This window comes from Canis lupus, chromosome 16 (assembly GCF_011100685.1).
Source record: "Canis lupus familiaris isolate Mischka breed German Shepherd chromosome 16, alternate assembly UU_Cfam_GSD_1.0, whole genome shotgun sequence".
Lineage (NCBI taxonomy): Eukaryota > Metazoa > Chordata > Mammalia > Carnivora > Canidae > Canis > Canis lupus.
The window spans coordinates 48,555,933-48,575,029 of NC_049237.1; the positions used below are offsets into that span (position 1 = coordinate 48,555,933).

General features: G+C 36.6%; 1 protein-coding gene across 6 annotated transcripts in view; it reads right to left on the reverse strand.

Annotated features, from left to right (window-relative positions):
- LOC119874670 (teneurin transmembrane protein 3) overlaps positions 1-19,097 on the reverse strand; it is a 601,805-nt gene that overhangs the window by 170,575 nt on the left and 412,133 nt on the right. For all 6 annotated transcript variants that reach the window (XM_038560464.1, XM_038560463.1, XM_038560462.1 and 3 more), the window contains exon 4: positions 13,417-13,654. In XM_038560464.1, coding sequence (XP_038416392.1) covers positions 13,417-13,654 — 238 coding nt within the window. The remainder of the gene's footprint in view (positions 1-13,416; positions 13,655-19,097) is intronic.

Below are 19,097 nucleotides of genomic sequence, written 5' to 3' on the forward strand. Positions count from 1 at the left end.
GATTAATTATTTTGCTCTAATATAAAGGTACTATTACTATAAACTTAATTGAAAATGTTTTCTGGTAAGTAATATACTATGCATCCCTGAATTGTAAGGAGAAAATGTTTTCTAAGTCCTACTAATTAAAATGCCTCTTCTTTTATTACCTCTAAATTAATTATGGTATGGCATTTTAAAGAAAAATATTTTAAATAAGGAAAATTAAACACCCCCCAAGTGAGTAATCAACATTAGAATATAAATTATATATTTTGATGTGAAAACAAAAGGACAAATCTGTAATGATTCTAGCTGTGACACAGTGAGTTAGACTGATAAACTACTTCTTCATGCTGATAGCATGTTGTGGTCTCAAATCTATTATACTTTTGAATTGATGTGCTATTATCTTTGGACAACTTTCACACCAGGAGGTGATCCCAGCAAGAAAAATGTCTTAAATGAAAAGCTTATAAACAAGATACATTTCACTGCTGTTACCTGAATTAATATGAGCTATTAGTGGTTACACAAAAAAGTGGTTTGAGACAAAAACTGTTTTTCATATTTTACCAAAAAATTCTGCAATATGAGTGTATGAATGATATACATTTTAGCAATTGCCACTGTATCAATTTGTCATTATACTGAATATACAAACATGTTCATGGTAAGTACAGCTTTGATCTCTGAAAACTGGGAAGAAAAATTCTAGAGTATTAAGGTGATTTGGGGGAAATATATTTTTTTACTGAATTTATATTTATTTTTCAGTATTGTGAAACTTACATAAAATTCAAGTATAACCATAGCTGTATAAAAATACTTAGTGTTATAATAGGAAACAACATATTTTAATTATGACTTATTTAAATATAGACACATCAATTACCAAGCACAAAATCATGTTACAGAGTTTGGGAGGGCTGGGAACTGAACAACAGGTTAAATATGCAGATTTCTTTTTGTTTTTGTTTTTCCCTTTTATCATTACCAAGAAGGCAAAAATAGCTTAACAGTCTTTGTTTCAAATTTTAGTTATTATAATGGTGTGGCCATAGCATCAAATGCAGAAATCTATATAGATTTCTACAGATACTTTCCTACATGTTTTAAGGTTATCAATTACACCTACCATTGGCAATCACAAACTAAATCTATTAAAATTAAAATGGGAATGAAAAATAACGTCTTAAAATTCCTATGTGCTATTTGAACAAGATTTTAATTATTAATTCATTTAATTATTGATGGCCATCTATGCTTAAAAATGTTCAGAGTTTCTAAAGAAGTTTGAGAAGGAAGTATGATCTAGATAAAGAGAAGAATTTCAAGTGTCGATGTAAGTTTATGAAGAATAAAAGAATTTCGGGGTACAAGAGATGTTGAAGGTATCCTAGTCAATCACGTATGTACTAGAGAACCACAATTATTTAACAAAACATAACATAAAGCAATCAGTCCAAAGAGAAGAAAGTGTTTTAAATAAACCTTAGCGAACACCGATTTACTATGTATAAGGAAAATATTTACTTTTAATATTTACTTTTAATTTTCACAAAATCCCCACTGTGTGTGTATATGTAGTAAAACTTATTTTTTTAAAAAGATTTTATTTATTTATTCATGAGAGACACACACAGAGAGGCAGAGACACAGGCAGAGGGAGAAGCAGGCTTTCTGCGGGGTGTCAGATGCAGGACTTAATCCCAGGACCCCAGGATCACAACCTGAGCCGAAGATGGATGCTCAACCACTGTGCCACTCAGATGTCCCTAAAATTTACTTTTTTAAGACGAGGAAAGTGAGCTTTAATTTGTCAAAGTTTATACAGAAGCAAAGGTAGGTCTTTTTGGCCCTAAAATTTCATTGGTCTTAATCAGTTACAAAACATAGTAGTTTCTATGTGAGATATGTATCTTAACTCGTGTATAAAACAGATTTCAGTTTATACTTATCTCTTGTCAAAAGAATAAGAAAGATACTAAATTTTAATAATATGTAATACAGTGATGACAGTGGACTGTGCTTTTGGTCCTTTTGTGGGAAAATCAATAAATCTATGAGGTATCCTAGGGAGAAGGGTGAGCACACCAAGTAGAGGAGTTGACAGTAATGTTCTCACCTTTTAACTTCTGCTGCTGGTGTGTGATTAATTAAATACAAGACTCTTCACAATATTTTGGGATGAATTGTAGAGTGATTCTGAAAATCTTTTTTAATCACATCAAGGTTAGCTAGCTAGCTCATGGCAAAGTACCCAAAAGAGTTATAAACCTTAAAAGGGAGCTAAATATATAAAGAGGAGAAGGGCCCAAATTTGCTGACCTTTTCTGGGATGACAAGTGGCTGTCAGTAGCATGGCTCCGAGAACATATTTTTGAAAAAATTATTAATCTGTCCCTTCAAGGTAAAGTAGTATCAAGAACAAATAAGAAAGTATTGCTTCTTTAAAGGAATTCATAGTTTAGACAGGATTTAAAAATAAACTCATATTTGGAAATAGTCCCATCAATATATTATTTTGTTGCCAAAAACAATGATTGCCACCTATTAACAATTTTTAATTTTCTAAATTGCCTAAAAGTCTGCAAAACATGGTATGTTCGTGAGTTTGGTCCTTGTTTATTTAAAGATGTGAAAATGTTAACAACTTCTAATTAGTTTGCTAGAACATCAGAGAAATTAGACAAATTTCAACAGATACTGTATGATCCCACTTGTGTAGAATCTAAAAATGTCAAACTCCTAGAATGAGAGAGCAGAATGGCGGCTGCCAGGGGCTAGGGAAATGTTTGTCAAAGGGTACAAACTTTTAGCTGTGTGATGAGTAAGTGCTGGTGATCTAATGTACAGCCAAGTGATTATAGTTGATAATATTGTATTGGATACCAGAAATTTGGTAAGAGAGTAGACCTTGAGTGCTCACACCACACACACACATAAGGATATCACAAAAGGATAATTATGTGAGGTGATAGATGTATTAATCATTTTATAAAATGTGTGCATATATATATATATTTTTTAATGATTAGGTCAATACACCTTAAAAAATCAGACTGTACAATCTTAATGTATATAATTTTTATTTGTCAAAAGGAAGTTCATATAGTTGTTAGGGTCAAAAAAGGTTTACAGTATGATTAATATTTGATGTAGAATCATCTTATAGATGTATATTTTAAAAGTAACTTATTAAAACACACAAAATTAAGTGACAGATCCAAAAGGACTAAAAATTACTTAGAAATGATACTTACTTCATTTTGTCCTTTCAAATTTTAGATTTATATAGGTATGATAGCGTGTGTAAGATTAATCGATTGCTACACCTGTGCAATTATGAATTCAATAAATACAACCTGTATTTTGGGATTGAGTGCATCTATTTTCTTTTATAAGTAATCTAAAACAACTGGAGACACTACAAGAAGAGACGGAATAAATCTGGAATCTGAGATCTAGCTGTGAGCTGCCACTGCCCAGTCACGTGACTGTGAGCAGATTACTAAATCTCAATGGGTTCTAAAAGAAGGGTTCACATAATCTTCAAGATTGACTCTAGTTGTGAATTTGTCCTGGAATGTAGTCCATATATTTCTCAAAAGCAGTGACAACTTCTCTAGGCCCTCGGTAACAACCTTGAATTTCTCATGCTGGTACATTAGACGGCGTTCATAAATACCCGCTGAACAACTGAAAGCATTCAGGATTCATTTTTATGAACTATCACTACCCCACTACCATCTAAGATAATTTCCTCCCCACGGTATCACTGTTACTCTTTTCTAAAACAAACCTTGTCTTTGAAAATTTACTTCACAGTTGATCTCCCGTAGGAAGTCACCCCAATTAAGTAGGAAAAGTGCTCGTTATTCTCAATCAAAAAACACCTATCTCCAAAGTTGAAAAGGCAATCTAATTGTTCACAAAAATTAATCAACATGCCAATTCTTCTTAGTTATCATTGCTTTTGCTTTACCAAGCTTTCATTGCCTTCCAAGTTATTCTTCATCTGTCTAAGTATCAGTTATTTTTTTCTTAAATGTATAACCTAGGAAAAGAATAAAGAAAAGCTAAGAAACTACAGTGCCAGATACTTTGCAATGGCATTTCAATGAATCCTTGTAAAATCTTTGAAAGTTATCACCAAGCCCATTTTATGAAAAAAAAAAGAGAGAGATAAAAAATATGAGTCATCTTTCCAAGGTTACACAGCTAGTAGGATGTTAAGATTTTAACCCAGATTTGTCTTTCCCCAAACCAATGCCTTTTTCCACTCCACCATGAACAAAAAGCAGTGCTATCATATTAGCACAGGATGTGATTAGAACAAAATGTCTTCTGGTGGTAGTATTTCAAGTGGTTCACAATAGGAGGCAAGATGCTAAGAAATCATAGAGAGGGTCACAGTAGAATCAGAGGGGTTATCAAATAGAATTTATTAAGCTTAGCTGGTTAATTGCATGTCCAAGAATGTAATCTTATAGGCTAAGGAGAAAGTATTCTGAGAATAGTATAATAGAAAACCAACTTCACCTCCAATGTGAAGAAAAATACAAAAGGCAAAAGTATGTTCAGGGGAAAAATGAAGAAACGCAAGAAGTGAGAAGCAATTCTCTTTGACAGGGCGTTTGTAAATGGGTGATGTAAGCAGATGATGAAATTTTAGAGCAATACAGTTTTAAAACTGGACAGAAATAAATTCTAGGAAAAAGAAAAAGCCACCCTGTAGTGATGATGTTAGGCAGAGATCACACACACACACACACACACACACGTAAACACATAGCAGGATTGAAACACTTTCACAGGAAATATTAAAGGAAGAGTAAAAGGATTTTACAAAAACCTCACAAAACAGTTGCTGAGGAAGAGGAAGAGAGGTGCCTCAAAATGAATGGGTCATACTCAGGAAAAGGTAAGGATTAAATCACAGTCATTAGCTATGACCAGAGTAATGGCATGGATAACCTTATAATTTTATCATGTACAGAGAAATGACTGGAAATGTGTTAGAACTAATTAAGAATTCATTTTCCTAGGTACTATGGAAATTAAGGTTATCGTGTATGAATATTTTATACAGATTGCTGGTTATCTAAAACCAAACATTATCAGAGTATACAGTAATTGTAATTTGTTGGAATTATGCTTTCAAAAATCACTTACGGCCTATAGCAAGTAATTAATGCATGCTTTCTTGGTGTTTTAATTGCTATTATAAAGAAATGGGTTCACCTCAATTAAACAAAATAACACGCCTATTCTATTGTACAGTATCTTCATCATGCTCAAAAGACACCTAAAGCTTTAAATACCTTAAGTAAAACTGAGGTCTAACTTCTGACTGATGTGGAGACAATGCACCTATCAAGGCTTGGACTGATTCATTCCAAACATTTACTACTATAGTTAATTAAATGTTTCAAGAATATGAATAGTTGCCTTTCATTATAATTTAAAGACTTGTTTTCCTTCTCAAGAATGAACTGAGCCGACTTGGGGTTCCTATCTGCAAAAATTCACCTTACTTCTTGTTGAATGACAGAAATAGTGAAAGAAGCAAGAGATTTTAATCTGATAAAATTGTGGCCTGTAGGCTTGACCTACCTACCACATGAAGACAAATTAGATGTAACCATTCCAGCTCAGACAAATACTTTTCTTGTTTATTGGAGAGAAGAGAGCTACTTGATGATAAATGATATTTATATTTATTTGACTATTAACTAATTAGGTTATCTTATCCTATGCAATGGCTGCTATTATTATTTGGGTGTATATAAAAAGCATTTATGGAGCACTTATCATTTGCCAGGTACTTCACCTACATTATTTCACTTTACGTCCCAACAGTCTTTTTTAATGAGTAGTATTATGGCATTGGAAATTGACCCAGGACTGAAATAATTTGTAGATGATTATATAGATCATTTAAATGATGGATCCTGGATGAAAAATCTGGCCTGACTACAAAGCACAGGCTCTACTTTTGATGTTACGCCGTGTTTGTATCTGGGCTTATGGATACAGTTGGACACTATTTTAACAGATTAGACCATGTCCCCTTTTCCTCTCTGCAAACAGATGGATTCTTAATTTTCTTTTTTCTTTGAGTCTTGCTTCCTTTGAAAATGTTGGTACAGGGGCACCTGGGTGGCACAGTTGGTTTAGCATTGGACCCTTGGTTTTGGCTCAGGTTGTAATCTTGGGATTACGAAATCAAGCCCCAAATTGGGCTCTGTGCTTAGTACAGTAGGCTTGAGTTCTTGTCTTCCTCTCTTTGTCCTCCTGCTCGTGTTCTCTCTCTGAAATAAATAGATAAATCTTTAAAAAAAAAAAAAAAAAAAGGAAAGAAATTTTTTGTGCAAAGTGATGTCCTGAAGTGTGACACCCCTGTCTCAGCACTCCCATCCTCCTGGTAGGACTAAACTGGATCTTAGGGAGGATAAAGACAAGACTGAGAAACTGCAGGAGAAGGAGCCGATCCCTGCTGCCCACCCACAGGGTTTAGCCCGGGTGTGTGAAATACCCGTGTGTGTGTGTGTGTGTGTGTGTGTGTGTGTGTAAAATACCTGGAGTGCTTGGCTCTCACACAGTGAGGCTGCAGGATGGAATTTGATGAAACCATTCCAGCGGTTTTCAACCTACCTCTCAAGAAGAGGAAGAGAAAATGCCTGCAGTTGTAAAAGTCTGGGTCCCCTCCCACCCTCTCTTCTTGGAACCTCTGTATGCCCCTCTCAAAACTGGTGGATCCTTCATGCTCAGTGCCAAGGTTTGGTTACAGATTAGTTTTTCTCTAAAACCATCTTGAGAAAAAAAAGATTTTTTAAAAAAGATTTTATTTATTTGAGGGAGAGAGAGAGAGGTAGTGAGAGAGAGCAGGAACAGGGAAAGAGGGAGAAGCAGACTCCCTGTTGAGCAGGGAGCCCAATGTGGGGCTCAATCCCAGAACCTTGAGATCATGACCTGAGCCAAAGGCAGATGCTTAACCGACTGAGCCACCCAGGCACCCTGAAAAATATATTTTTAAAAATAAAACTACTAGGTTTTATTCAGGAATAAATATCAATTCTGACTCCTGGGAATGACCTTCATTTTAGAGCTACTATCAATCCACAGCCTACTTTTCCAGTTTAATTATTGGCATGATACCTGCTAAATAAGCAACTTGAGGCTGGAGCATTATAAGTTAATAATAATCTCATTTTAAAAATCATGCTTTTGAGGAGCCTGGGTGGCTCAGTTGATTAAATGGTCTGCCTTTGGCTCAAGTCATTATCTCAGGATCCCGGGATCAGCCCCACATGAAAAAGGGAGTCTGTTTCTCCCTCTCCCTCTGCCTCTGCCCTTCTCCTTGCTTTGTCCTCTCTCTCTCTCTCTACCTCTCTCAAATAAATAAATAAAATCTTTAAAAATAAATAAAAATCATGCTTTAAAAAAATCATGCTTTTGCTTTACTTATTTTAGTAATCATCTTCAATCTCATACTTTACTTCAGAATGATGTCTCTATTTCAGTATAGTTGAAGAGTTTTAGAAACCAAATTATAACACTGCTAGAGACACACAGTTGTTCACTCTGAGTCAATTCAGGACCAAGTTTTACCTCTTTTTTACATTTTTAGTGAATATATGATTTACCTTTAAATCTAACATTTTACATTTAAAATTCTAAACTTGAACTTCTGAAAAAATTTTCTTTCAGTATGTTGGCTTCAATATATGCTCTCTCTTATTGTGAGAAGAAGATAAAAGCAAATATTTTATGTATTAAGAACTGCATATTTAGAGAAAAACAGAAGCTTTTTCTGTGATGGGGTTGACAAAGGGTTAAATATTTGCTACAAGTTGGCACAGAAACTAGAAAAGTTCAAGTTGAGAATCAATCAATGGCTGCTATTCCACTACCTCTCTCATTTGGTTTCCTTTTCTTATTTATCTTAGGTATAAGATAATATGGACTTAACAAACAACTTCACTCTTGGAAATAAAACTTAATTGGGTAACAATATGTCCATCTGTGTCCAGGATAGTCTCAGTTTACAACTGTAAAAGTTCTGGAAAGGGTTCTTACAACTCTTTCACTCTCAAACTGTCTGGTTTGATGATAAATTAAATGGTCAGCACAGAACTCAGACACTCAGACACTGAATTAGGACTATAGGTTCCCTATTCACTGAGACAAATTTTTTTTTTTAAGATTTTATTTATTTATTCATGACAGACAGAAAGAGAGGGAGAGAAGCAGACTCCATGGAGGGAGCCCGACGCGGGACTCGACCCCGGGGTTTCCAGGATCACACCCCGGGCCGAAGGTGGTGCCAAACTGCTGGGCCACCGGGACTGCCCATGAGACAAGTTTTTACACCACAAATTAAAACGAGCCTTAAATATAAATACCACCTGGGAAATCCTTATACATCATACCTTCTTCTTCTTTCTTCCTATTACTCTTCCAAACAAGTGCACACATGTCCCACTGTAGACTTTTTAAGAACTATTTTAAATTATTAAAGGTGAAATATTTCAAGAGATCTAGAATCCAATTGATTACTAGTCATTGGTATATAATTTTAGATATGTTTACAGGGGTTCTATTGTTTGTCTTTAACAGACATGGAGAGACTCTTAAAGATCAACTGAGAATTTCTTAACCTAGGCCCAGATTCAATTTTGAGGTTGGCATTCGGTAACCTTACCGTCTTCATTTTTGCATCTCTTCCATATTTTGTGAAATTCTTCTGCACAGGTGCCCTAGGGTGTCCCCAAACTATCTTTAACAAAAGGATATGGCATCAGTCTGTAAAGTTAAGTCAGTAGATTACCTTCCCAGGGATATTTTACCTAAAGCTATATCTGTAATTATGGAGCATCGAGCTACTTACTATCTTGCTAAAGGTAGTTTGGTTATCAGCATGCAGGTGACAGTACAATTTTTCACCTGGGAAAGCTTTCCCTGGCACGATAAGACCACAATGTGTCGGCTGCTGCCTGGATTTCTAATACGAAAGGCTGATATCCAATGCTTGTGTGAGTGTCTTGCCTTTCCCTAGAACCATTTAGAGTGAAGATTAAAAGAGGGAAAAAGGAGAATATCTTCATTTCCTAAGTAATACTTCTGCTTCCTTTTTTTTTTTTTTTTTAAGATGTAGCAATTGATCTCACATTAAAGCAGCCCAGGACATTTCAATATTTAAATAAAAAATGCAATAATAAAGAGGTAATTTAATATGCAATTTCATACATTAATAATTAGCAAAGCATTACTGAACGACAAGGTAAAGAGCTACGGGAACATAATTAATGAACTATCAATGCCAAAGTAGACTTCATAATAAAACAAGATTTTAATAAATCTTTTATTAAATGGCTACAAATGAACCATTTTGTTAACATCTAATAGGTAACTACTAAGCTACTTAATTCACATATATAAATGAAGAACTTGCAGGCAATTAACTTCACAATTGCTGAAGGTCAGGGCTTCCAAAGAGAATTACTGTACTACACCTTCCAGGGCTGCTACTGTACTGGGTCGAGTCTCAGCTTTTCCTCAGCTGCTCTATACTCTGGTAGCAGCTATTACTATGCACTAAAGCAGCTGAAGTATAAAATCAACAAAGGATGAGCTATACGCTAGCAAAAGCCCTAGAACTAAATCATACAAAGAATTAGAAATATTGAGTGCAAAGAAAAGGAATTTGGGAGGAAAATTCTAAGCAAGGACTGGTATTATATATGGGTGCTGATTGTTATTTATTGGAGATGATAAGATAATAAGGAAATGCTTGTATACTGCAAATACTTGTCCAGGTCTGGATGTGACTGGAGGAGATCTGAAACTCACAGGAGATTATAGACCAGAACGGCTCTTTTTACAGAGCAGAAATGTGCAGTACACAATCATATCGATTGTCTCCAGCAGCAGCAAATGTTAAATTCATTAGAGAAAGGAAATAAACATGGTTATGGAAGCAAGAAACTGCTGGTGAAAAGATAAATGCTTTTTAATACATCAGAATAGAAGCTGCACAGAAACAGGACAAGGTAGAAAACCTTTGGTGCCTTCTCTACCAACTCCACAGACTAAGTCGACAGATGACCAAGAGTTTCGTGGATTATTATGTGCCAATCTGCAAGCAGCTACTATCAATGTATGCTGGAAGGAGAAAAGGGCTGGGGCCAAAGAAAGCGTACAGATTCTTATACACACAGAACTTGAATTTCCTGCTGCATAACTTACATCCTTTTTAAATGACAGTTTCAGAAAAGTGAGAATCAGTAAAATGAGTATATGCGTAAGTAGAAATAATTGCCAAAGATGAAACTGTGCCCCAGATTAAAAACTAGTCAATGGCAGACACACGTCTGGATGAAGTTGTTAATACATCTGAAACTGAGCCTGAGAATCATACTCAATGGGGAACCTTAACTAAAAAAGGAAAAATCAATGATAAATAAGACTGGTTCTTCACCTCAAGAGTTCCAACCAAGTGAGACTATTAAAGAAACCACAGTAGTACTGTCAGTACAGTGTGAGATTTTCACATCGCTGCTTAGGTTGATACACTGAGGACGTGAGAAGCCCGAAATACCATTTTCTTTTGATTAGCAATATTAGAAGAGGTGAATGCCTGAAAACGAGAAGACAATAAAAGTAGACTATGGATTGAAAGGCTTTCCAGCGTTTGGATTCATTATCCTTCATGTACACGTTAGTGAGATACTATCAACTGATAGATTTGCCTTTCTACATCAATTCATGCTTTTTTTTTTTTAAGGATTTTATTTATTTATTAGAGAGACACACACAGAGAGAGAGAGAGAGAGAGAGAGCACAAAGCAGAGGGAGAGGGAGAAACAGACTCCCTGCTGAGCAGTAAGCCTGATGTGGGGCTTAACCCCAGGACCTTAAGATCATGACCTGAGTTGAAGGCAGACACCTAACCGACTGAGCCACCCAAGTGCCCCTCTATGTCAATCTATAAAACTACAAAACGTAATTCCATGGATGGTTCACTAATGGCATCACTTTGAAATGGAATTTCAAATGGTATTGCTTTCAGATCACCTCGTGAGTGATTCCTTACACAGTCTGAATACAGAGAAATCAGCTACAACTATACATATGGCAAGAACGGGTTGTCCCCTACACAGCTACTTTCTCTCCTAATTTCCTACCAACCAAAATTTATTAGTACAGTATGAGGAATAACAAGAACACACTTTATCTTCCCCCTCAAATGATTTTTTTAAATAAAATGTTTTATCGATTTACTCATGAGAGACACACAGAGAGAGAGGCAGCGACACAGGCAGAGGGAGAAGCACCTGCAAGGAGCCCGAAGCGGGAATGGATCCTGGACTCCGGGATCATGCCCCGAGCTGAAGGCAGACGCTCAACCGCTGAGCTTCCCAGGCATCCCCCCTCAAATGATTCTAAACATCTCCACTAGAAGACATGGCTTCAAAAAAAAAAAAAAAAAAAGACATGGCTTCAAGGAATATCAACTCTCCTACTGACACAGTTTTTGAGGCTTCTGTGCTATCCAGCATCCCTAAAATAAAACAGGTTTCTGCTGACTAAACTCGACATAGTTCATACATGTTTGTCAAAACAATTATTGTCAACTACAATGCAATTATCCATATTCAATTTGATGACTCAACTGGAAAATTACTTTTTTCCTAATAAAATTTTTCCAAATGACAATAGTGAATCAGTGTTGATTAGTTGTTCAGTGTGTGCTAATTAATTACACTGGATAAATTTAGTTCTGTGCTAGTTCTGTGCTAATAACCTCAGGAAAAAAAATCTGTAGACATGACTGTCTTAAGTGAAGAAATTTCCCGTTTGCCTACCTCTTCTGTACTTTCTCTTTCTAATCTCTCCCAGACGAGTGTTCAATAATACAAAATAAACAAAAAGAGCCAACTACTCTTGGCTGACACTACAGATAAAAAGACAAGAGTTCCTTGGAACCATGTTCTTAGGTCAGGAGGGAAAGAAAAGAAAAAGATTTTCATTGTTGACAACTAACTGTGAGGACCTCCTGCTAGCTCATCCTCAGGGCAGGATTGGTTTAAATCATGCATTTAATGGCAAAAAAAAAAAAAAATCGTAATTTATTTGTTGTGAAACCTGTTTCTTTGTCCAGAAACTAATTTCCATGCTGACATTAGCCAGGGGCTCTATGGCACAGGGCATTTTGGGGGATACTCTCCCTGGGGGTCCAGAGTCCTCTATTTTCTGGATTTCATATGTGAGGATTCTTTTTCTCTGAGCCTAATGGAAGCTTAGGGCAGAAAAGAAACACTGACACGAATGAGAGGGGAACTTTGTCACAAAGCTGTCAAAGGGAGCCTCACAATGAGGTAGGACACCATACTTGGTTTGTGCAATGCACGGTAAAGGGGAAATAGTGGCTATGGAGGTTCTGTCCAAAGAAAGAAGGTAAATTTTTTGTGCCTACACAAAAAGAGAGATCTACAAATGCAACAGATTAACTCAAAACAGCTATTCCTGATCTACACTTTTGTAGGAACGGTTTGCTCTCTGTAGGCCAATCCGTGTTAGAAGTCTTAATTTAAGAACCTCACCGAAACACCTGGATGTGTACAGGGAAAGGGCACCATGCTGGTGAAGCCTCTAGAACACAAGATGGAGAGCAGCCCATGGGCCATCATACAGAAAAGGGGCAATATTACTTTGTATTGTCACAAATATGAGTTGCATGGTTTATAACCAGAAGCTGAGAGTTTCAGTTCATTCTAAGGAAGAGTATGACCGTCTACTATTACTGTCCAAGGAATGGCATGTCTTAGGAAATAATGCTGGAAGGAACTTTAGAGAATAGGTCCCACCTCCTTCCTACTGCAAGAAACTAAATTATTCTTCACAAATGGTCATCTTACTTGAGCTTCACCATTCTACTTAGGAATCCACTATGATTCTGTGATGTCATGGACACAGCATACCTAAGTAGGGGTGTCTAGAACCATGTCTCTGCTGACCATGTTCACAGACTCAAGCTATGTATGGGACCCAGAATCACATCTCACATCACCATCATTTTCTCGACATGCATGAGAATTTGTAAATAAGGAGAAAAGTAATAAGAAGAGTTTCACTGAAGCCATTTATGGCTTTCGCTACACAATGTGCGAAAAGGATAAAGAAGTTTATGGGCCCAGCAACTAAAAAATGACTGGCAACCCAGAGCTGTTCTCAGAGAAGACAAAATACAGAGTACAGAAGTACGGAAAAGTTCTTAGTAAGAAAAAAGTGAGACTAGTTTATTTTTAAACAGTAGACATTAAAACACAACATGGTTTGTTGACTATGGTAGGGTGTCCGTTCTCCAAGCAGACACATTGTGCAGTCCTAACATTCAGAGGATCTGAGAGTCTCCCATAGAGGAGTTACCTGCTTTCCAGTGGTACATTACTGCCAAGGACCCAGCTGTCCTGCAGCTGGACGGACTCGGGTGTGGTTTGCAGCTCGGCGGGCAAAGCAGCCGGCGGGGCCGGACTCTGGTTCCTTCTATTGGTCAGGGAGTTTCTGTTGAGAGAAGTGATGGACGGATGGTGTTGTGCGGGGTGCTGCTTATGGGGTGGTGGCAAAGGCTGCAGGGTGGGCTGGCCTTGGTTGTTTGCAGGTTGCTCTGAAAAAAAAAAAGGAAACTCATTATTATGTATTTGCATGTGTATATGTACATACATGTCAACACACACCAACAATTTCTTGGGGATCCACTGTAGATGAATTAGAAGTAAAAACTGCATTTAAATCCATAACCTAATAAATTTGCATATTATTCTATTAAGCGGGTGTTCAGTGACATTCTCTAAGAGCAAGTTTACCCTTGATACACAAAGTACTAATTAATATACAACAGATGGTAAAATTGGTTTTGGTTTTAATTTGTTTCAGATTTTTTTCATCTGGTTTTATTAACACCTACAGAAAACAGTATCTGACAGCTCCCCTAATGTGCCTTTAGACTTCAGCTTTTTTTAACAAACCAACCCTGAAATTAAATGGGTAATTTCAGTTGAACACAAAGGTTTTCGAAATGCATATAATCCCTATAATTATTTAATGGAGTTTTTTTAAGCTTTATTTAACTGCAATAAATTATTACAAGCTAGTTGCTAAACAGCAGTAGACTACTCTAGTTTAGTGCATTTCAAATAAGGCAGATCTGCATTATGATCCACTAATAGACGCTAAGTATCCTTTAGCAGAAGGTCACTCTGTGAAGCAGATGTTGTTTCATGGATATTTAACAGACTGAATCACATCTGATTACGACGTCAGAAGACTCATATACTTAATGACCGTTACATCCATTAGAACACACGCAGAACAGATTTTCCAATTTCACAGTATGCAGTATAGCTCCACTTTGGAGGAACTCATAGGTGACCAGAGCGACTCATGCCCCTATGTCAGTGGTACAAATATTTTGTTCTAAACCACAATCGAGAGGGATCCAGCAACTTCCAAATAGAAGCGCGACGCTAGGTTATAACCATGGAAGACTTCCCTAAAACCAGTAAGTCATAAGTCAAAATTTACAAATTAATGTAACATGAGACTGACTTTTCAATCTCATTACCTGCCTTTGGACATGCTAGAGTTCACAAATACCACATTTTAACAAACAGACAGGTGACTCCTTAATTTAATGCTAAACTTATTATGGTTCCACACATATAAGATGTCAATTTTTGACTAAATGCAGTTCAAAGTGCAATATAATTTTAAAGTGATGTATTAAATCATGCTATTAATATAAATGCACGTATTAAAAGAGAATAGGAAACACAGGGACTATCTTTCATCTGCAGTGTGAACTTCAGTTGTAATTGTTATGCCAAATAGAGCCTAACACTGTAATTCTGATTGCATGAAATGAATACTTGATATGTAATAGCTTGAATATATATCATCAAACCTCTTTACAGGGTACAGTAATTAAAATAAATCCTCCCATAGCACATAATATCAGTAATTACTGCACATTTCTATAGGTCTCTAACATATCATATCACTTAACAACTAATAATTTCTTACTCTTGAAATGAGGGACAGAGACAATATCTAAGTATATGAAATAAAGCTATTTTCTCGCACATTCTCTATTCTTGACGATCCCTATACCAGAAACTACAGAAACCTTGGTTGGTCCATTGCTTTGGGGCTTTTATGAAAAATTAAAAGAGTGGGATCCCTGGGTGGCGCAGTGGTTTAGCGCCTGCCTTTGGCCCAGGGCGCGATCCTGGAGACCCGGGATCGAATCCCACATCAGGCTCCCGGTGCATGGAGCCTGCTTCTCCCTCTGCCTGTGTCTCTGCCTCTCTCTCTCTCTCTCTCTGTGACTATCATAAATAAATAAAAATTAAAAAAAAAAAAAAAAAAGAAAAATTAAAAGAGTATCTGCACCTCAGTTAAACTGGAAGTACCTTTGGAGGTAATGAGATGGTTACACGAGCATATACAGTTTTAATTGTGTTAGAGAAAAGGAAATAGATGAAAATTCGAAGAAGATTTATTACTCAGGTATCATATAATGAATTAGTTTGGTCTTCCCTGGCATCAGTGCATATGATTAGAAACTCTACAGGTGTCTTTAAGGAGTATTTCAAAGCCTGCTTTTATAATGATATACATATGTATATATTTATTTTACAAGAAGCCAAGGGTTTTAACTAGGTTGGTGTCAATGCAATGGGAACACAGAGAAGAGAGAAACGTTTCAAAGGGAAAAGTATTAAGATTGTGTCTAAAAAGAAGTAGAGGGCTATGTCAAGTGACTCCGTGTTTTTAAGCATGGCTCCATGAAAGAATGAAATTATATTATACATATGATACATAAATTATGTATTGGATATTATACTAAATAGAGGAGAGAGCAGTGTGCAATAGCAGTTGACACCAAATTTAATTTCTGTCAGGTAGCATCATAGTAAGCCTCAGTTTTCCCATCTGTAATGTGGGAAATAATACTGTCCCATCTAGGTGTTAATTTAATCTAAGTGCATTAATCTAATAAATGCACTCATTCACTCATTTATTCACCCACTGAGTCATTCAGCCCACAAACATTTATCGAGCCTCTATGTTCCAAAGATTGCTAAGTCAACAAGTAAAAGTACTATGCAATGGGGAAGCATCATGGAGATTAAGATTGTTTCTTGAAGATGCAATGATTTTAAGATCTATTGTCATCACCAACATATTTAAATATGTTGAATTTAAGACTCTTATTCTTGGGGTGCCTGGGTGGCTCAGTCAGTTAAGCAGCCGACTCTTGGTTTCCACTCAGGTCATGATACCAGGCATCCTGGGCTCAAGCCCCATGTCTGGCTCCACGCTCAGTGGGAAGTCTGCTTGAGGTGTCTCCCTCTCCTTCTGTCCCTTCCCCCATTTCCATGTGTATGCATGCATGTGCTCCTTCTCTCTAAAATAAATAAATATATTTTTTTAAAAGATTCTGTCTATTCATAAGAGACACACAAAGAGAGGCAGAGACACAGGAAGAGGGAGAAGCAGGCTCCCTGCAGCAAGCCCTATGTGGGACTCGATCCCAGGATCCTGGGATCACGACCTGAGCCAAAGGCAGATGCTCAACCACTGAGCCCCCAAAAGATTCTCATTCTTAAACAGTGAGGAAAAACTTCCATGTAAGGTTTCAAAAATAATTAGTATGATTGTGGCTTTCTCTAGGTTGGTTCATTCATTTGGCAAGTATCTGTTGAGAACTTACGATGAACAAGACATCACGCAAAGATCCATGCCCTTTTTAACTGTCTATCCAGGTTATTTCAGCACCACTGTGTTCTGTCCACTGGGACCTCTTTTGATCTGACTACATAATCATGCGGTCTCCCTGTTAAACAAATCCAGATAATGAAAGCTAGATTCAATCTAAAATTTGATGGAACAGAATAAATGCAGAGCCTGAGTGAGATGGGATGGATGACCAGAAATTTAAATTCTGCAGCAGTCTACAAACAGAGGCAAAATCCAAGCATTCACTCAGAGGTGTGTGCTACCTCTAGAGATTTAGGCTTACAGGATATAAGAAGCAGTGGAAGTATGTATCTATACCAACTTATTCAAGACAGCATAAATTTATAAAGTATAACAAGATAAAATAAAACTAAACACAGACGGAAAGGAAGAAACAGAATAAAAGAAAATAAAGTGGGAAAGATAAGATAAAGCCAGATCTAAAGCAAGTGGACAAAATGCCTGTTGTATAGTTCTGTACATTTTTAAAGTAGGATACAAATCTGGCTCTAAATTATTTATTTAGTTGCCAACACAAAAAGGGAAACATGATCAGTTACATGATTTGGAATGTTTTTAAGATAACAAAGTTTTGCTTGAGAAAAGCCTTAACTATTACTGGTACTGAAAAATAGAGAGAAAATTCCCCTTCAGTCCCCATAGGAAGAAAAACTGAATATCCAGGGAAAATTTTATGACCTGGGTTCAAAAAATAGACACAAGGAGGGGTGCCTGGGTGGCCCAGTTCGATAACCGTGTCTGATATTTGATTTTGCCTCAGGTCATGATCTCAGGGTCGTGAGATGGAGCCTGGCATGGGGCTCGTGCTGAGCGTGGGGCCTGTTTAAGATTTTCTCTTCCATTGCCTCTATCCCTTCCTACTAAAAAGGACCCAAGGAAACAGAATGGGGTCTAGATTTGGCAACAAACACTTAGAATCTAATACTTGTGGACAGATCCACAATAAGAACAACCAAAACATCAACCACGGCCTTTGTTTTAAGCTGATTCATTGATAACAGGCTTTCTGTAGATTTGAGGTTTTAGATAGAATGACTCTGAGTTATAAAGAGGACGATTAGACCTCACAGAGTTACCAGATTTAATGCTCCTGAGACATAGCTCTGAACATCTCACTGTTCTCCTTAGAAACTCCAAATGGCTTCCTAGTACCTATAAAACATAAAATGCACTCTCAGGGCAAAGGTCATATTTCTTCCGTTAGCTCTCAACATATTTTTGCAAATCCTTATCCCCCCTTCATGTATTTCTTGCTGTATCCATTGCATGTCTCACACCTTTCCACACAAGCACATCCATCCGCTTCTATATCTTTATATTTTATTTTTCTCTTTCTCTATCCAAAACCTACATACTTCAAGCTCTAAGAAGGATGACACTCCTGTTTTTTTCAAGTAGAAATCAGTTATTTCTTCTCTGAGTCTTACAGTATTTTATCTGTGCCTCTTTCATGACTCTTTTCATCTCTCCCTATTACAATGAATTTTATAGGTCTCATATCTCCTGTTAGACTCTATATGGGCAAGATTCACCTCGAATTCACCTTGGAACCTCTAAGAACCACACAGGGATAGATGTGTGGTCAGTAAATAAATATTTATCCACTCAATACATATTTGATGAATGACTGAAAGACGACTTGTAAAGAATTCAATGAAGAGAATGCTGAAGTGTAAAGAGCCGAGCCTGGCAGTAGCACCTTTAATTGCAAGGTAATCTGCAACCTGTCTTCTTTCCTCAACCCAATTCTTAGATCCTGAAAGGTAGGAACTCTGACTTAAATTTCTTTGGACTTTTCAATATCTTCCCTTAGCCTCGTATTTCAAAGACCCCTAGAAATGTGCTGCCTGCTTGGTAACAATTAGGCAATAATGGCACATTTGTGGCTCATCCGATACAGGCAGGGCACCATATTATTTCTCCCAGAGGTTTTAGGAATATTGCTTTGGAACCAGAGCAGATGTACCAAGATTCAAAATCTACCTTTTAAGGTGTGAATGGAAAGATTACATAAAATACATACGAAAATATAAAATATAAACATATGAAACAAATATATAATATATATTATAGCTTACCAAACACAGTTCTATCTTCTTTGTATTTTAAAGCTGATGATTAGAAATGTTGGGTATTTTAGAAAAGGTGTAGGTTATTTTCTCAAAGTATTTTTCACTGCTTTGAAAAAAGTATCTTTTGCATTATGCTCATTAGCAATTATATGTTATACCCAACTGAGTGCCTTTACTCACTGCACTCCTGCCTTTTTTCAAGTTCCTATTGCTCAT